This window comes from Trichomycterus rosablanca, chromosome 27 (assembly GCF_030014385.1).
Source record: "Trichomycterus rosablanca isolate fTriRos1 chromosome 27, fTriRos1.hap1, whole genome shotgun sequence".
In the NCBI taxonomy this organism is placed as follows: domain Eukaryota; kingdom Metazoa; phylum Chordata; class Actinopteri; order Siluriformes; family Trichomycteridae; genus Trichomycterus; species Trichomycterus rosablanca.
In genome coordinates this window covers 8170148-8191096 of record NC_086014.1, presented here as the reverse complement: position 1 = coordinate 8191096, position 20949 = coordinate 8170148, and the positions used below count along the sequence as shown (strand labels likewise).

General features: G+C 44.0%; 1 protein-coding gene across 1 annotated transcript; it reads right to left on the bottom strand.

The window, feature by feature from the left end:
* Positions 1 to 2826: 2826 nt before the first annotated feature.
* grpr (gastrin-releasing peptide receptor) lies at positions 2827 to 20586 on the bottom strand. The gene is made up of 3 exons (XM_062989310.1): positions 20189 to 20586; positions 9693 to 10044; positions 2827 to 3231 (listed from the first exon to the last, which is right to left on the bottom strand). Exons 1-3 carry the CDS (start codon positions 20584 to 20586, stop codon positions 2827 to 2829), a joined length of 1155 nt encoding a protein of 384 aa, XP_062845380.1.
* Positions 20587 to 20949: the final 363 nt, after the last annotated feature.

Sequence of the window (20949 nt, the reverse complement as noted above, 5' to 3'; positions counted from 1 at the left end):
CATGGCACCTCATGGCAAAGAACTCTCTGAGGATCTTAAAAGACGAATTGTTGCGCTACATGAAGATGGCCAAGGCTACAAGAAGATTGCCAACACCCTGAAACTGAGCTGCAGCACAGTGGCCAAGATCATCCAGCGTTTTAAAAGAGCAGGGTCCACTCAGAACAGACCTCGCATTGGTCGTCCAAAGAAGCTGAGTGCACGTGCTCAGCGTCACATCCAACTGCTGTCTTTGAAAGATAGGCGCAGGAGTGCTGTCAGCATTGCTGCAGAGATTGAAAAGGTGGGGGGTCAGCCTGTCAGTGCTCAGACCATACGCCGCACACTACATCAAATTGGTCTGCATGGCTGTCACCCCAGAAGGAAGCCTCTTCTGAAGTCTCTACACAAGAAAGCCCGCAAACAGTTTGCTGAAGACATGTTAACAAAGGAAATGGATTACTGGAACCATGTCCTATGGTCTGATGAGACCAAGATTAATTTGTTTGGTTCAGATGGTCTCAAGCATGTGTGGCGGCAATCAGGTGAGGAGTACAAAGATAAGTGTGTCATGCCTACAGTCAAGCATGGTGGTGGGAATGCCATTGTCTGGGGCTGCATGAGTGCAGCAGGTGTTGGGGAGTTACATTTCATTGAGGGACACATGAACTCCAATATGTACTGTGAAATACTGAAGCAGAGCAGGATCCCCTCCCTCCGGAAACTGGGTCGCAGGGCAGTGTTCCAGCATGATAATGACCCCAAACACACCTCTAAGACGACCACTGCTTTATTGAAGAGGCTGAGGGTAAAGGTGATGGACTGGCCAAGCATGTCTCCAGACCTAAACCCAATAGAACATCTTTGGGGCATCCTCAAGCGGAAGGTGGAGGAGCGCAAAGTCTCGAATATCCGCCAGCTCCGTGATGTCGTCATGGAGGAGTGGAAAAGCATTCCAGTGGCAACCTGTGAAGCTCTGGTAAACTCCATGCCCAGGAGAATTAAGGCAGTTCTGGAAAATAATGGTGGCCACACAAAATATTGACACTTCAGGAACTTTCACTAAGTGGTGTACTCACTTTTGTTGCCGGTGGTTTAGACATTAATGGCTGTATATTGAGTTATTTTGAGGGAAGAATAAATCTACACTGTTATATAAGCTGCACACAGACTACTTTTCATTGTGTCAAAGTGTCATTTTGTCAGTGTTGTCCCATGAAAAGATATACTTAAATATCTGCAGAAATGTGAGGGGTGTACTCACTTTTGTGATACACTGTACATCCATTAATAATTACATATTTTATTTACCTGTAAGACATTTTATTCACATTTCCAAGGAACAATATTTACTCTGATGCAAGACCACAGTGCCACAAAAAACAACCACACAAAAATTACAGAAAAGGTTTAAACCACATTACTTTACCTGGCTAGGTGAAATAGTTTTTAGTCTGTCACAGTGTGACCTTACTGCAGCTAAATAAGCAAAATAGCTCATTCTGTACCCGTAGTTCTGATTAGATAAAGTCAATCTTAAAGGGTAGCATTGATCCAATTATGCTCTAAAGCACTGATTACATTGTATTTAATCTATACAAATCAAAACACCTTTGAATAATAAATTGTACATACAATCTTGTCCTGTAATGTAATATACAACATTCTTTATGTGGTTATGTGGACAACATGGAAAACTGAAATACATTTACAAAAAAAGATCAGATTTGCATCATTCATAAAATGTGGTCTAATCTTTATAAAAGTCATAATGATGAACAAACACACTTCTCACCTTTCCAAACAACTGTAATAAAACAACTGTATTTTTTATCTTATAAACACTGTACATTTAAACACTGAAGTATTTTAAACAATGCCAGGCATTCCAAAAGAATAAGAAGAGATTGGAGGTGTTGTTTTTAGGAAGGGAGTAGAGCTAGCCTATAAAAATATGCGCACATACACTTTAATGTTGACAGCACTCCTAATTATTAAGTTAACATGTTTAGGCTAGATATGTTGCTAACAGGTGAAAAAATAATTATTTAGAGAATCCTTAACCCTATTTAAATACATATAAATACATACATTATAAGGCAGGACAGGCAGTTATGAGGGGGTCCAACTCCATATTATTAACCATCGTTTTTGAATGGGATCTCCAACAAGCTCATAGTTAGATGTCTACATACTTTTAGTCATATATTATATCTTCAAATGTTTTTAAAGGAATTAATGCAGAACCCCAAATAATTCTGAAGGAATTATGGACTGTTGTAACATAAATTAACTTATGTTATATATTCACAACACATTTCTTGAATGTTGCAAATAAAAATGATCTATACAATATTTAAACGTGTTGTAAATTATTCCAAAACTGGGACCACATGGTGTAGTAAATTTATTTGTTTACATATTTTAATATATTCATTTGAAAAGACCTTGATGGCCATATGCACTTTGGCAATCCCTTTAAGTTTCACAACACCTTTCTGGCCACTAGCTCAGGCCTCCACATGCACATGTCTAGTGTCTTTTTACAGCCCTAATACATATGAAAAATATGCCCTTTGGACTCCTCTGCGGCTGGTGCTAAAACCTTCACCAGACAATTAAAAGCACCATGAGTCACCATGGCAAACAAGGACAATAGTCCTTAATGGGATCAATAGTCCCCATAGTGGGGGGCAAGTATATACGATTTGATGATGACCCTAGTATACATTCACCACGAACACACAATTAAAAGCATAAAGCAATGCACCTATTCAAACCTATTATGCATTTCTCAAGCAAGCACAGCAGTAACAAAGGAACAAAACCAGACACAAAAAAGCTCTTTCAAACACCACTTGTGGTGCATACCTCCTGGCACCTGTGGTTACTGTTGATGAGGCTAAAGCTGGCTATGGTTTGATTCTGCATACTTTTCAGAGAGCTCATGCATGTGTTGGTGTGTCCTGTACTTTGCTTGTGGAGAAGTAAAGGAGAGCAGCAGCAAAGTTTTTGGTTGAACTGCTTCTGAAAGCTCTTGCTCATCAAGTAGAGGGCAAATGGGTTGACACATGAGTTGGTGAATGCCAGGATGCGTGCAGCCACACTGGCGACAAAGTGCATCATGGAAGTGTCCACTTCGGAGTAATGGTAGGAACGGTACAGGTAGATGATATGGCTGGGAAGCCAGCAGACAGCAAATAGGCCCACAAACACCAAAACTGTCTTGGCCAGTCGTTTCCTTGACTCCATCTAAGGTGATTGGACAAAAGTGGACATGACAGTTAAAAATTCCATAATAAACTTCTTCACATGCATCTACAGTACATCATGTTATGGCACTTAATAAACAAAAGTATTTAGACACTTCTAATAGGTATTGAGTTTAAGTGTTTCAGTCACACTTAACAGGTGGTTATAACGAGGTCTGTGGTAGCTGGTGAACGTGCCCCGGGTTCCCAGCGAAGCAGACATTACAGAGCTCAGAGAACAAAGGCCTCTTATACCAGGCCTCCTAATTAGTGCTGATCACCCGCAGCCGTGGGGCTGACTACTTAAGCCAGCTCCACACAGCAGCGGGTGTCGCACCTTTGTTTGTTTTCCGGTCCGTGGTGGCAGTCGTCCACACGTTCGTAGCCTTAGCTGGTAGCCCTGGTGGCGTATGCCATTCGGGTAAGTAAAACCGCAAGGTTTGAGGTAACTGGTATGTTCTGTTGGTCTCGTAGATATAGTGTGGTGCGACGCGGTGCAGTCCTCGAACTGCAGTTCATTTTGCGCTAGCAGTTAGCGTTAGCGGTTTCACTCAGCGCTGTGTTAAAGCGCTGAAAGTATTCTGGCATCAGTGCCTTCAGTTATTCTGAACATTGGATTCTCCAACCGCTGGGTGGCGACTCCGCTGAGCAAGCGGTTGCCGTGCTAAAGACCCCGGTTCGAATCTGCAGTCTAGAACTGCCTAACTTTGTTTATTTGTTTCTTTCTGGTTTCAGATTGGTGTGTCAGCTCTGCGATCCAGGGCGCGCCGACCGGTCACTGCGATTGTTAGTCGCGGTGTTGGGTCTAGCGCTCCTCGGAGTTCCCCTCCTCTCCCTTCGCTCCTAAGCGTATTAGAGGTTCTCGCGCTCCCGTTTTCCAGCACCACTACAGTGCGGTGGTAACGCTCCCGGCTGCCACGCGGCTGACCGGGGTTCGCGTCCCGCTTCCTTCTGTTTTGGTTTCACTTTGTTTATTTTTTCATTTAGTTGCGCCAGCAGCTCCGTCGGAGTTTCCGATCGGGTTTTTTGTGTTCTGTTTTTCGTTTGCTGTTTATCTTTCTGTTGTCCTTATAATTAAATAAAATATTATTATTTTTATTTACTTCTGCATTTGCGTCCTTTCTTCCCACGTGACAGAAAGGTGCGACCAACCATGGACGCAGCAGAAACGCCACCCCCTATCGACGTATTACGCCACCAGGGTGTGGCGTTAGGCAGGCACGAGGTGGCCATTAGCCAATTGGCGCAGCAGGTAGCTGCGCTTAGCCAGCAGTCTCCAGCTTTAGGAGCCGGCCCACACCCCCCACCCCATTCGGGAGGATGTGGAAGCCGCGACACCCCCATTCCTCCTCCTGAAAGATATTCGGGAGAGGCCAAGAGGTGCCGTGGCTTCCTCCTCCAGTGCGCGCTAGCCTTCGAGTTGCAGCCCTCCCGCTACCCCACAGAGCGGTCGAGGGTTGCCTATATCGTTTCTCTATTGACTGGCCGAGCCTTGGAATGGGCTACCGCCCTCTGGGAGCAGAACGCTCCGGAATGCTCATCCGAAAGCGCCTTTAAGGAGGCCTTAAAGGAGACCTTCTTCCACCCCTCGGGGGGTCGTGAGGCAGGCCCACGCTTACTTGAGCTAACCCAAGGTAATCGGCCAGTCGTAGATTACGTAATCGAATTTAGGACACTAGCGGCGGAGTGTGGGTGGGATGAGGGCTCTCTCACCGCCATCTTTCATCGTGGCTTATCGGAGAAGATAAAGGATGAGCTGGCCACCAGGGACTGTCCAACGACCCTTAAGGCCTCCTATACGCTGGCCACAGCCATCGATACCCGTCTTCGCCAGCGAAACCGGGAGCGGGGTACCTGCCCCCCGTTTACCCGCTTGCTGGCGCCCCCTAAGTCTCCTCCACCGGCCCTGGATCCCGAACCCATGCAGTTGGGCTCAGCCCGTGCCAATGCCCGTTCGGCATCGGGTTCGTTCTCCCGACCTCGGCGGCCGGAAAACATCTAGGCCGCTCTCGAGTCAGGGACTCGGGAGTGAGCCGACCTACCATCCCTGCCCAAGGTCTGCTTTTGCAGGCCCGGTTGTCCTGGGGCCTCGGGAACACAAACCTTCAGGTTTGTGTCGATTCAGGTGCGGTGGAGAATTTCATTGACAGCGATCTGGTACACAGGCTGGGGATTGAGGTCCAACCGCTAGCATCACCAGTGTCGGTCCATGCGGTGGATGGCCGACCTGTAGCGGGCAGCCCGATAACCCAACGGACAAGACCTCTCACGTTGCGTCTGCAAAACCACGAGGAACGGATTACCTTTCTTGTAACTCACGTTCCTCACCTCCAGGTGGTTTTGGGGTATTCGTGGCTGCAAAGACACAACCCTCAGATCGACTGGGCCACCGGATCAATCTTCATCTGGGGAACGCGGTGTCGCGACTCGTGTTTGCTGCAAGGTGGCACGGGTTCTGCTCCGACGGAACCGAAGATGGAGGTGCCGGATTTGGCAGCTGTTCCCCCTGTGTACCATGACTTACGGGAAGTTTTTAGCAAGTCCCGGGCGCAGGACTTGCCCCCCCCCAGCTGGGGCAGGGTTCTTTTTTGTGAACAAAAAGGACGGCACCCTGCGCCCCTGTATCGATTATCGCGGTCTGAACGCCGTTACGATCAAGGATCGGTACCCGCTGCCGCTGATGGCCACGGCTTTCGAAGCCCTTCAGCGAGCTTCTGTTTTTTCCAAGCTCGATCTTCGCAGCGCGTACAATTTGATCCGGATCAGGCAGGGGGATGAGTGGAAGACTGCGTTCATTACGCCCACTGGCCACTATGAATACCGGGTGATGCCATTTGGGTTAATGAATGCCCCCGCAGTCTTCCAGAGATTTATCAATGAGGTCTTGCGGGAGACTCTTGGTAAATTCGTCTATGTTTACTTAGACGATATTCTTATCTTTAGTCGGTCCATCGACGAGCATATAGGGCATGTCCGACGAGTTCTCCAGCTTTTGCTTGACAACCATTTGTTTGTCAAACTGGAGAAGTCAGTCTTTCACTCCCCCACGGTTTCGTTCCTGGGGTTTGTAGTGGCCGAGGGCACCCTGCGCATGGACTCGGCTAAGGTATCAGCTGTGGAGAAGTGGCCAACTCCAAGTTCTTTACGCCAACTGCAAAGGTTTTTGGGCTTTGCAAACTTTTTTCGGCGTTTCATTAAGAACTTTAGCTCAGTCGCCTCTCCGTTAACGGACCTTACAGGAAAAGGTCCGTTCCGATGGACGGTGCAGGCCCAACAAGCTTTTGACGAGCTAAAAACACTCTTGACAACTGCTCCCGTTTTACAGTTGCCCGACCCAGAGGAACCCTTCGTTGTCGAAGTGGATGCCTCCGAGGTCGGAGCTGGGGCAGTTTTGTCCCAAAGAGTGGGGCCAGAGAAGAAGCTGCATCCATGTGCCTTCTTCTCGCACCGCCTGACTCCAGCCGAGCGGAACTACCCGGTTGGAGACAGGGAACTCTTGGCCATTAAGTTGGCGTTAGAGGAGTGGCGACACTGGCTCGAGGGGGCCAATCATCCTTTTCTTGTCTGGACGGATCACAAAAATCTGTCATTCATCCAGCAAGTCAAGAGGATGAACTCCCGTCAGGCCCGGTGGTCCTTATTTTTTGGAAGGTTCAATTTTACACTGTCTTATAGACCGGGGTCCAGAAACGTCAAACCGGACGCTCTGTCTAGACAGTGGGAACCGACCAGGCCGGAGACCGGACCTGATCCCGTGATCCCCTCGACCCTGATAGCGGCCCCAGTCACATGGGGCATATCGAAGGTCATTCGGGATGCCCACCGGGCTGAACCCGACCCCGGTGGGGGACCTCCTGACAGACTGTACGTACCTTCATCCGTACGGCGTCAGGTTTTTGAATGGGCCCATGCTTCCCCATTTTCGGCGCACCCAGGTGTGACTAAGTCCCTGGTCTTGCTGCGCCGAAGATTTTGGTGGCCGGGGATGGAGAACCAGGTACGTGACTTTGTCCGTGCTTGCTCTGTGTGTGCTCTGAACAAGACACCCAGAGAGCGCCCGCGGGGCCTCCTTCATCCGTTGCCAATACCTGCTAGACCGTGGTCCCACATTTCTCTGGACTTTGTGACAGGCTTGCCAAAATCCAGAGGGTTCACGGCGGTATTGGTAATTGTCGACCGGTTTACCAAATCTTGCCTTTTTATCCCACTGCCCAAGCTACCATCCGCCATGGGTACTGCGCAAATCATCCTGAATCATGTGGTGAGAGCACATGGGGTCCCATCAGACATTGTGTCTGATCGGGGTCCACAGTTTGTAAGCCAGTGCTGGCGGGCCTTTTGCCAACTTCTTGGCGCCACGGCCAGCTTATCCTCCGGCTACCACCCGGAGTCGAATGGGCAGTCGGAGAGGCTGATCCAGGATCTGAGCAAGATGCTCAGGTGCCTGACGGCAGGGAATCCGACCACGTGGTCGGATAAGTTGATATGGGCAGAGTTTGCTCACAACACCCTGCATCATTCGGCGATTGGAATGTCACCGTTTGAGGCTCAGTTCGGGTACCCTCCGCCGCTCTTTCCTGAGCAGGAGCAGCAGGTAGCGGTCCCGTCTGTACAGCTTCATGTCCGCCGCTGCCGCGCCGCCTGGCGCAAAGCTAGGCAGGCACTTGTGGCCACCCAGCGCTCTGTGAAGCGCAAAGCTGACCGCAGGCGGCAGCCGGCTCTTACCTTCCGGCCAGGCCAACGAGTACTTGTGTCAACGAGGGATCTCCCCGTTCGAGGTGCCCCACATAAGTTGGCACCCAAGTACATTGGTCCGTTCAAGGTGGTAAAGCGGATTAATCCGGTGACGTATAGGTTGGAGCTTCCTCCCCGTATGAAAGTGCATCCAACCTTTCATGTCTCCCATCTCCGACCATTTATGTGCGGGGGAGTTTTACCCCCTCCCCAACCTCCCGCCCCTCGTATCATCCAGGGTGCCCCTGCCTTCACCGTCCGCCGGTTGCTTGACAGCAGGAAGGTTCAGGGTAGCACCCAATACTTGGTGGATTGGGAAGGTTACGGCCCTGAGGAACGTTCATGGGTACCGGCTCGCCAGATCCTGGACCCTGAACTGATCCGCGAGTTCCGGCGCAACCGAGCTGCGGGTCTTGGGACCTCAGGAGCTGTCCCTAGAGGAGGGGGTTCTATAACGAGGTCTGTGGTAGCTGGTGAACGTGCCCCGGGTTCCCAGCGAAGCAGACATTACAGAGCTCAGAGAACAAAGGCCTCTTATACCAGGCCTCCTAATTAGTGCTGATCACCCGCAGCCGTGGGGCTGACTACTTAAGCCAGCTCCACACAGCAGCGGGTGTCGCACCTTTGTTTGTTTTCCGGTCCGTGGTGGCAGTCGTCCACACGTTCGTAGCCTTAGCTGGTAGCCCTGGTGGCGTATGCCATTCGGGTAAGTAAAACCGCAAGGTTTGAGGTAACTGGTATGTTCTGTTGGTCTCGTAGATATAGTGTGGTGCGACGCGGTGCAGTCCTCGAACTGCAGTTCATTTTGCGCTAGCAGTTAGCGTTAGCGGTTTCACTCAGCGCTGTGTTAAAGCGCTGAAAGTATTCTGGCATCAGTGCCTTCAGTTATTCTGAACATTGGATTCTCCAACCGCTGGGTGGCGACTCCGCTGAGCAAGCGGTTGCCGTGCTAAAGACCCCGGTTCGAATCCGCAGTCTAGAACTGCCTAACTTTGTTTATTTGTTTCTTTCTGGTTTCAGATTGGTGTGTCAGCTCCGCGATCCAGGGCGCGCCGACCGGTCACTGCGATTGTTAGTCGCGGTGTTGGGTCTAGCGCTCCTCGGAGTTCCCCTCCTCTCCCTTCGCTCCTAAGCGTATTAGAGGTTCTCGCGCTCCCGTTTTCCAGCACCACTACAGTGCGGTGGTAACGCTCCCGGCTGCCACGCGGCTGACCGGGGTTCGCGTCCCGCTTCCTTCTGTTTTGGTTTCACTTTGTTTATTTTTTCATTTAGTTGCGCCAGCAGCTCCGTCGGAGTTTCCGATCGGGTTTTTTGTGTTCTGTTTTTCGTTTGCTGTTTATCTTTCTGTTGTCCTTATAATTAAATAAAATATTATTATTTTTATTTACTTCTGCATTTGCGTCCTTTCTTCCCACGTGACAGTGGTTAGATAGACAGATTGTGGTTGAGCTGTTACTTCACAAAATGTCATTTTAAAATTACTTTCTCTTTAAGTGTAACCCATTTTACCCTGTGTTTATGCCAAAAAGCTTGGTTTGGATTAAGGCTAAAACAGACAACCTAACTAGAAGAGATGTCTACATACTTTTTGACCATTTTCTGCTGTTAATATTACTGATATTATTGGTCTCCATATGTTATGATTTCTGGCATATGACTGAACATATACATATAATACATATATCAATTAAAGTAAGAAAAGGAGTAAACAAAGTTTGAGCATCTCACCTGTCTCCTGATGGGCATCTTTCCCTCCACAGGAATATTAATGGCACTCCGAATCAGGCTTCTTGCAATAAAGAAGTAATAAACTGAGATGATGAAGAGGGGGATCACGTAGAATATCAGAAAAGAGGCCATGGAGTGAATTTTGGGGTGCAGGTCCCCTGTGTGGGGATATGGTGCACATGTTTGGAAGGTTTCATTGGTTAGTGGTATGTGAAAGGTATGCAGGTCAGAGAAAACAGCCTCAGGGATAGCCAAAATCATAGAGAGAAGCCAAATTGCAGAAGCTCTTAAACAGATCTTGGTTATGGCATGTGATGTTGGGATGTCCATGGGTTTAACAATGGCTTTATATCTGAGGAAAAACAGAAAGTCTTGAATTGAAGCAGATTTTAAGGAACTAACATTGATTGCTGATTTGATTAGCACAATTACAAAAACAAGTTTTGGAAGTACTTAAATTACTGCATTTACTACTTATAAACTTGGTCTAATCTTTACTATTTTTATCAAAGTAAATGCATTTTTTTTTTTATCTTAAATAAACAAGTTTACTTTTTATGAATTTATTTTTTCATACACCATATTGACAAATGCATTTACTTCTTCAATTGTCTATTTCAAAACTATGAATAATAATACAAAATGAATGATAAAATGAACTGGCCTCTTTGTACCTATACCATACTGGAAAAGTTTGACACAAAACTTTGGAGTGTGTCTGCTGAAATATGTGCCTACAGTCAAAAGAGCACTTGTTGCAGAATAAGGCTTCCAAGGCTAGAGGATTTCCTTTAAGTCACCTTACCAAATATGTGTTTAATTTACCTTGCGTGGTGCACAGGGGCACAGTAAGGCATAACATTATGACCACCTTCCTAATATTGTGTTGGTCCCCCGTTTGTCGAGGCATGGACTCCACTAGACCCCTGAAGGTGTGCTGTGGTATCTGGCACCAAGATGGTGGTACGTGTCAAAGTAACATCCACATGGATGGCAGGATCCAAGCAGAACAGCAGAACATTGCCCAAAGCATCACACTGCCTCTGCCGGTTTGCCTTCTTCCCATAGTGCATCCTGGTGCCATGTGTTCCCTAGGTAAGCGACTCACACGCACCCGGCCATCCACGTGATGTCAAAGAAAACATGATTTATCAGACCAGGCCACCTTTTCCCATTGCTCCGTGGTCCAGTTCCAATGCCCACGTGCCCATTGTTGGCACTTTCGGCGGTGGACAGGGGTCAGCATGGGCACCCTGACTGGTCTGTTGCTATGCAGCCCCATACGCAACAAACTGTGATGCACTGTGTATTCTTAAACCTTTTTATCAGAACCAGCATTAACTTCTTTAGCAATTTGAGCTACAGTAGCTCGTTGTCGCTCCCCATGTGCATCTATGAGCCTTAACTGCCCATGACCCTGTCACCGGTTACACTGTTACTTCCTTGTACCACTTTTGATAGATACTGACCACTGCAGACCGGAAACACCCCACAAGAACTGCAGTTTTGGAGATGCTCTGACCCAGTCGTCTAGTCATCACAATTTGGCCTTGTCACTTGCTGCTTTGGCCAAATGTTCACTTGCTGCTTATTATATCCCACCCACTAACAGGTGCCGTGATGAAGAGATAATCAGTGTTATTAGCATACACTGTAAATAATTATTCATTATCCTAAATAAAATATAAGCACAACTGTTTGTGACACATTGCTTTATAAAATTATAGGGAAGGCTCTTCACTGCTACAACATAATTGTGCCTGCAAAGAGCAATGTCCAAAACTACATAGATAGACAGAATACATGTATTCAACCCCACAGAATGCCTTTGAGATCAATTCACTCTGATTTTAGCCAAAACTTCTAGTCCAACATTACTGGCATTGTCACTGGCATTGTCACTGGCAATTTTGATCTCCAGTTCACCTAACTTGCATGTCTTTGGACTATGGGAGGAAACCAGAGCTCCCAGAGAAAACCCATGCAGACACAGGGAGAACATGCAAACTTCACATAGGACCCATACAGCTCGATCTGGGAATAAAACCCACAGTGCTACCCAGTGAGCCACCATGGGCACATATTTCCAGACACACTACTTTTTTATTTAAAAAAAAAAAAATTCTTAGATAAGAGGACCAAGTTCTGTTAGTAATAAATGACTAAATCAGGGTAATTTTAATTAATAGTTTTTGTGACAGCCAACTGATATGGCCTTTTGATTTAAAAACACTTCCACAGCAATAAATCAAACTTTGAGCAGTTACACTGAAAAGCTTATCTGCTGGTAAAGCAAGAAAGCTCACTGTGTATTTCGAGGAGCTTCGACTAGATTAATGCACCAAACATGTTAGCCAGGCCTAATGTACTTGTGAGTACTCACATCTCAGTAGAGCAAAACAACATTTTCTATTTATGAGTACCATCTGCCCTGTTTCAAAATCTCTTAATTACATACAGGTAGCATATTTAGGTGTAATTGGCTTGGGTAGTGTATACATGGCTTTCAAGTGGTAATTTATACTCTACTGACTAAAAAAGCTGCTGCTGTTTTGTATTTAATGGTTTACTGCTACCATGATGAAAGACACAAGAAGTAATAGGGTATTAAACATCAGATTTAACAAATATGTTGATAATGCTGTACCCTAACAATATATGAACATTTCCCATTTCTGTTTCTGTTTTAGCATCACTGTACACAGCACTGTCACATAAGAAACTTGTTTTTATTTATTATTTATTATTTATTATTGTTTTGAGTTAGAGGGCTCTCAGGTGGTGCAGCGGTAAAACACTCTAGCTCATCAAAGCTGACATTTAAAACTCGTCGGTTCGAAACTCAGCTCTGCTACTGGCAGGCTGAGCGCCTACACGAACAACGATTGGCTTGTTGTTCCATAGAAGCATGCCGGAGGAGATTCCTTATAACTGATGCAATTATGACCTCTGTTGGCTGATTAATGGCACCTGCAAAGAGACGGTGGATAATGTGTGATCAGGGTGTGTTTCTCCATACACAAAGCTGATCCACATATGAACTGGCCTCGTGCAGGTGAGAAGATGCAGTCGGCTACTGCACACATGTCGGAGGGGGCCTGTGTTAGTCACGGCTCTCCTCATTTAGAGTGGAGGTCAACATCAATATAGAGGAAGCGTAATGCAATCGGGTAATTGGATATGACTAGATTGGGAGGAAAATGGGGGGGGGGGGATTATTATTATTATTATTATTATTATTATTATTAATTACAGACGATAGATTCTGTGATGTGGTGTGACATGATGTGACCCACTCAAGCAGGCACAAAATGATACTCTCTCTGGCTTTTCCTCCCTTCACATACTGTCAACTGTCTCTTTGGATTGCTGGAATCTGGAACTTCTATCTGTTATTTATTTCCTTTTTTACAAAGTAAAACAATATGTATTCCAGTTATTCAGGCACAAAAAATTAAAAGCTGCAGCAATTACCCAATAGTCATGACATACTGTGTGTCTCTAACAGGTTTATGCAAACTTTTGACATTTACACCATGTAGTTGTTATTATTATTACTATTTTCTGAATAGAATTGATGTCATTTCTAACTGTAAAACAGTAAAAAGTTAAAACAATTAAAAGTCTTGCCTCAGGTATATTTGACCAATAATTGTGCGGATATGTTGTTTTACAAATATATCATTAAATTAGGACCCCTGTGGAGACTTCAAGGAGTAATCATCATACCTGTCCATCATTTTCAAATTCATATTAAGTTACTCACCTGAAACTCCTCTAACTCCTTTTCAGAAATCTTCATCAAATTAGCACTGATGAAAATGGCTTAATTACAACTACTGTAATCAGTCTGATAATTATTTTATAATTCTTAAAAATGCCACCCCTGCCATGCATCATAGATTTGTTAAAGTGTCATAATTATGATGTGTTTCCTTAAATAACATCCAGTTGCATATCTGACATGGATTTTTGTGGATGTTATTTAACTTTATTTTTCTGGCAGGTTCTGGCTTATACATTAAATAAAACTAATGAAATGCCAACTGAAACAGCCAGACTGCAAGCTTAATACAATCCATCCAGATACAGTGCCTTGCAAAAGTATTCGGGCCCCCTTGAACTTTTCAACCTTTTGCCACATTTCAGGCTTCAAACATAACGATATGAAATTGTAATTTTTTGTGAAGAATCAACAACAAGTGGGACACAATCGTGAAGTGGAACGAAATTTATTGGATATTTTAAACTTTTTTTAGAAATAAAAAACTAAAAAGTGGGGCGTGCAATATTATTCGGCCCCCTTGCGTTAATACTTTGTAGCGCCACCTTTTGCTGCGATTACAGCTGCAAGTCGCTTGGGGTATGTCTCTATCAGTTTTGCACATCGAGAGACAGAAATTTTTGCCCATTCTTCCTTGCAAACAGCTCGAGCTCAGTGAGGTTGGATGGAGAGCGTTTGTGAACAGCAGTTTTCAGCTCTTTCCACAGATTCTCAATGGGATTCAGGTCTGGACTTTGACTTGGCCATTCTAACACCTGGATACGTTTATTTGTGAACCATTCCATTGTAGATTTTGCTTTATGTTTTGTTTCATTGTCTTGTTGGAAGATAAATCTCCGTCCCAGTCTCAGGTCTTTTGCAGACTGCAACAGGTTTTCTTCCAGAATGGTCCTGTATTTGGCTCCATCCATCTTCCCATCAATTTTAACCATCTTCCCTGTCCCTGCTGAAGAAAAGCAGGCCCAAACCATGATGCTGCCACCACCATGTTTGACAGTGGGGATGGTGTGTTCAGGGTGATGAGCTGTGTTGCTTTTACGCCAAACATAACGTTTTGCATTGTGGCCAAAAAGTTCGATTTTGGTTTCATCTGACCAGAGCACCTTCTTCCACATGTTTGGTGTGTCTCCCAGGTGACTTTTTATGGATATCTTTGAGAAATGGCTTTCTTCTTGCCACTCTTCCATAAAGGCCAGATTTGTGCAGTGTACGACTGATTGTGTCCTATGGACAGAGTCTCCCACCTCAGCTGTAGATCTCTGCAGTTCATTCAGAGTGATCATGGGCCTCTTGGCTGCATCTCTGATCAGTCTTCTCCTTGTTTGAGCTGAAAGTTTAGAGGGACGGCCGGGTCTTGGTAGATTTGCAGTGGTCTGATACTCCTTCCATTTCAATATAATCGCTTGCACAGTGCTCCTTAAGATGTTTAAAGCTTGGGAAATCTTTTTGTATCCAAATCCGGCTTTAAACTTCTCCACAACAGTATCTCGGACCTGCCTGGTGTGTTCCTTGGTCTTCATGATGCTCTCTGCGCTTTAAACAGAACTCTGAGACTATCACAGAGCAGGTGCATTTATACGGAGACTTGATTACACACAGGTGGATTCTATTTATCACCATCAGTCATTTAGGTCAACATTGGATCATTCAGAGATCCTCACTGAACTTCTGGAGTGAGTTTGCTGCACTGAAAGTAAAGGGGCTGAATAATATTGCACGCCCCACTTTTTAGTTTTTTATTTCTAAAAAAAGTTTAAAATATCCAATAAATTTCGTTCCACTTCACGATTGTGTCCCACTTGTTGTTGATTCTTCACAAAAAATTACAATTTCATATCGTTATGTTTGAAGCCTGAAATGTGGCAAAAGGTTGAAAAGTTCAAGGGGGCCGAATACTTTTGCAAGGCACTGTAATTATTTGAAAAGTGGCCATTTGCAAATGCATGACTTAATGTAATACAAATTGATTCTAATGGTTTGTTGTGTAAAGGATTGAGCGGAGGCGGGTGAGCATGGCATCGTTTATTTATTTATTAATTTTTTTATTACATAAAATCAATTATCAGGCTCCATAAAATCAGGACCACAGTCATGCATGGGTTGGACTAAGCTAATGGGCAGTTTTCCAGTGCATAAACATAACAGCATATTGACTAGTGCTCTTTAACTGGTAAATTGAACACAGAAGTGTTGTAGCTCATACTGCATGGAGGTTATTGTTTAAAAATAAACCATTTCCATGATAAACCCATGTAGAGTTTTTGTACCTACAGAGTAGACTGAGAGAGGCATTGTCACATGAAATAATCGTAAACTGCCAGGGAAAAGATGCTACATTGATGTAAGCATGTGTCTCTCTAAAATTCGATTAAATACCTTCTCATCAATAGTGCATTCATACATAAACAAGTCACCTATTCCATGAGCACTGATGCACCCCCACACTATGACAGATGTGTTTTGTACCTTTTACTGATAACAGTCTGGAAGGTCCTTTTCATCTTTGGCAGAAAGAACTTGATGTCTGTTTTGTTAACATTGTTACTCAGCCAACTTCTGCATTATTGAGTTTTTAAATCAATACAGCCATAAAATATAAGATGTTTACTTTGTAGCTAAGCACACCGAGATCCTGGAAGAAACCTGCTCCAGAGCGTTCTGGACCTCAGACTGGGACGAAGGTTTACCTTCCAACATGACAACGACCTGAAGCACACAGTCAAGAATACAAAGGAGTGACTTCGGAGAAAGTCTGTGAATGTCCTTGAGTGGCCCAGTCAGAGCCCAGACCTGAATCCAATCGAACATCTGTGAAAAGTTGAAAATGGCTGTGTACCGACGCTCCCCATCCAACCTGACGGAGCTGAAAGGATATGCCAAGAGGAATGGGCAAAAATGTCCAGAAACAAGCGTGCCAAGCTTGTAGATTCTTTCCCAAGATGACTTGAACCTGTAATTGCTGCCAAAGGTGCATCAACCAAGTATTAGGCTAAGGGTGTGTACAGATATGTAACCCCTAAATAAACCATTTTTGTCAGTCAAATAAAATAGCATATTTTCTTAACGACACCACACACGGGTTAAACATTCACTCAGCACATGTTTCCATTGTTTTTCAACCATCTGAGATGAGCTAAGACCCAGAGAACTCTGAGGTGTTTCTTCATGGACTGTGTTAAGTGACAATGGTTTTCTCTCAAGACCAAGTGTCTACTGTATATTCGTCACAGCATGACGGTTTCTTACACAGTCCTGTAGGGGTGGGGCGACGCGTCGACATAATCGATTACGGAAATACGTTGTTTTGCAAAAACGTGCGTCGACGCGTCGCAAAGATGGCCACGCCCACTAAAAACATGGATTTCTCTAGGGAAGCTGCGGCTAAAAAACTCACACACGAGCATCTAAAGTTTAGGAGTGTTTTTGACAAAGATACAACAATGTGGTGCTCTGTAAACTTCGCTAAGTGAAGATGGTTTATCACAGCTCTACGACTGTTGCACGAGCATTTAAAGCACAAGCGTCCCGGAGCGGAATTGCAAAACACACCGGTAGGTTTGTTTACATTTACTTATTCACCCTAGCGTTACATATTAGGGTTATTAACACATGTAGCTACGGTGCTAACATTAGTAGTAGTCACTGTTAGTAGTTGATTCTCTGTCTTCATCGCCCCATGTTAGTAAAATACATTTACCAATTAAAGTAATTTCTGCACCGTTGCTGTAGCGGTAACATAATGTAGCCGCGTGCATTATGTGAGATTATTATTGACCCGTGATATTTTTTCTGTTTACTTTAATGTAACGTTGGACGAAGAGAAAAGTTTAAACTAACATTACAGCCTGTCGCTAGTGCCTTTGCACTTCATCGATGTAAAAATACATTTACCAGTGATTACCGTAACTACATATTACACCAGAATGAAGTAAATCCCAGTTATAACCATTTAAGTTTAAGTCTAGTTTTTAAGTAGAACTTTGATTCTATATTTCAGGTAAAGAGTTGTGTCATACAGTGATAAAATAAAACTGTCCCAGCCATTTAAATTAGAGGTCTAGTGTTTTTCTGATGAGACATCTGACAACACAATAGTGATGATGCCTCCATCACTGTAATTCTGATAAGCTTTATGTTTCTCTTTTTAAGGGCTGAAGAAAAGAAAGGTGGAGGACTTTTTAATCAAACTGGAATATGCAAAGAAAGAATTCCTGTTGTACTGCACATATGTACAGGGGTTGGACAAAATAACTGAAACACCTGTCATTTTAGTGTGGGAGGTTTCATGGCTAAATTGGACCAGTCTGGTGGCCAATCTTCATTAATTGCACATTGCACCAGTAAGAGCAGAGTGTGAAGGTTCAATTAGCAGGGTAAGAGCACAGTTTTGCTCAAAATATTGCAATGCACACAACATTATGGGTGACATACCAGAGTTCAAAAGAGGACAAATTGTTGGTGCACGTCTTGCTGGCGCATCTGTGACCAAGACAGCAAGTGTTTGTGATATATCAAGAGCCATGGTATCCAGGGTAATGTCAGCATACCACCAAGAAGGACAAACCACATCCAACAGGATTAACTGTGGACGCAAGAGGAAGCTGTCTGAAAGGGATGTTCGGGTGCTAACCCGGATTGTATCCAAAAAACATAAAACCACGGCTGCCCAAATCACGGCAGAATTAAATGTGCATCTCAACTCTCCTGTTTCCACCAGAACTGTCCGTCGGGAGCTCCACAGGGTCAATATACACGGCCGGGCTGCTATAGCCAAACCTTTGGTCACTCGTGCCAATGCCAAACGTCGGTTTCAATGGTGCAAGGAGCGCAAATCTTGGGCTGTGGACAATGTGAAACATGTATTGTTCTCTGATGAGTCCACCTTCACTGTTTTCCCCACATCCGGGAGAGTTACGGTGTGGAGAAGCCCCAAAGAAGCGTACCACCCAGACTGTTGCATGCCCAGAGTGAAGCATGGGGGTGGATCAGTGATGGTTTGGGCTGCCATATCATGGCATTCCCTTGGCCCAATACTTGTGCTAGATGGGCGCGTCACTGCCAAGGACTACCGAACCATTCTGGAGGACCATGTGCATCCAATGGCGGTGCCGTGTATCAGGATGACAATGCACCAATACACACAGCAAGACTGGTGAAAGATTGGTTTGATGAACATGAAAATGAAGTTGAACATCTCCCATGGCCTGCACAGTCACCAGATCTAAATATTATTGAGCCACTTTGGGGTGTTTTGGAGAAGTGAGTCAGGAAACGTTTTCCTCCACCAGCATCACGTAGTGACCTGGCCACTATCCTGCAAGAAGAATGGCTTAAAATCCCTCTGACCACTGTGCAGGACTTGTATATGTCATTTACAAGACGAATTGATGCTGTATTGGCCGCAAAAGGAGGCCCTACACCATACTAATAAATTATTGTGGTCTAAAACCAGGTGTTTCAGTTATTTTGTCCAACCCCTGTATATGTATATATTACAAATAAAAGCATTCTATATTCCTTTACTTGAATTTTACAAGCTCTTACTTTAATATTATGGAAGATTTAATGTTTGATATGCCCTAAAGTGCATATTGTATTTAGAGATTAGAGAAAATATTGAAACATTAAGATTAAATGTGTTTTTCATTATTTTATGTTAGCGCACACATAAACCCCTTTAAAATAAGCAGTAAATAAGTTTAGACTAATCGATTAATCAATAAGAAAATAATCGTCAGGTGCAGCCCCACAATCCTGTCTGAGAGTTCAAGGTCACACATAAACAATAGTGGTTTCCAGCTTTGCCTTACACTATCTTTTTGGGACCGTTCATGACAATGCCAAAAACACATTCTGCAGGTCTGATAACAACATAGCATAGCTTGATTGGTGTCCAAACAATAATTGAATGCTGTTTAAAAGGTGATAAAAAATACTTTTTACCCAACTTTTTTTAGAATATTTTGCAGCATTTAGATTTGAAATTAGTATATTACACAGTTACGTGAATTCTGCACCTTCCCTGGGGTTACTTCTTTTTCTACTGTTAGAACATTTTCTACTCCATTATTGTGTCACTTATGTCTTGTTTTAATGCACAATTGAGAATAATTATTTGTTTGTTTCTCATATTTTATTTATTTATTTTTTAGATCCTGAAAAAAATATTGACCTGACCAGTGCATAAGGCATCACACAGACCTTATAATAAATAAATTTTTGATCTACATAATATTCCTGGACAGTAAATAGAACAGGCCATTTTATTATTATTATTATTATTATTATTTTAGCCATGCACGCAAAATCATGCTTATTTTTTTTTTTTCATTATTCAAAAAATTTTAAATATTAAAAATATTTATTTATTTCTATATTTATTTTTTTAACAAAATAAGTAAATAAAAAATTAAATACCCATAAGAGGAGGAAATTTGCAGATGATGCAAAGAATGACCAAACTGTTTTTGTTACCATAAAAACAACTACTAAAGTGTATTTGTTTCTTAATTTATTTTTTAAGAAAAATATAATAATATTATTCATAATAATATCTATCTATATACTATTACTGCTACTAATTTATATATATATATATATATATATATATATATATATATATATATATATATATATATATATATATATATATATATATATATACACACACACAAAGCGGGAACTTCAAACCGAGCACTCTATAGTATCTCACCTGTCGGCTGCCAGGGCTGTGAGGGTGAACACCGACACACCAACAGACGTAAGCTGGATGAAGGGAATGAGTTTGCACCCTGTTCTTCCGAACAGCCACTCATCAGCCAGGTACCGACTGGCATCCACGGGCGCGCAGGTAACAAGAAGCAACACGTCCCCTAATGCCAGGCTGCAAAGGAACAGGTTGGGAACGTTGCGCATGGATTTAACACTGCAGAAGGTGCGGATGAGTGTCACATTGCCCACCAAACCCACCGCTATGATCAGCGCGTACCCAGTCGCGATTCCCATGCCCGCGTGCCTCAGTGAGAACTCACGCGGACTCAGGCGCTCCCATGATGCGTTGCTTGTGGGGGTTTCGTCTTCGATTGAGGCGAACGGTTCTTCTAAAGACATTATGGTCTAACTGGTTACCGTTATGGACTTGACAAACACTGAAGCGAGTTATTTTAAAACAGTTGTTATTTTAGCCTATTTTCGTAACTTGCGCACTTTAGACTTTTCAAAGCCATCTTTAATAACCCAATTTAAAGCTTACATTAACGCTTACACGATGCACAGTGAAAAAATAATTATTATGTTTTGTCTCTGGTTTTCTGTCCAGTCCTTCTGGTCTTGCGCGTCTCAGCAGATGTGACAAAGCGGAGCGCAATGGGGTTTATAGAAGTATGGTGCGCATGCGCAGAACAGAGCGCAACCTTTTCTTAGTCAACAGTAATGTACCGTTGTGACATGCCGAATACGTGCCAAAAAAAAAAG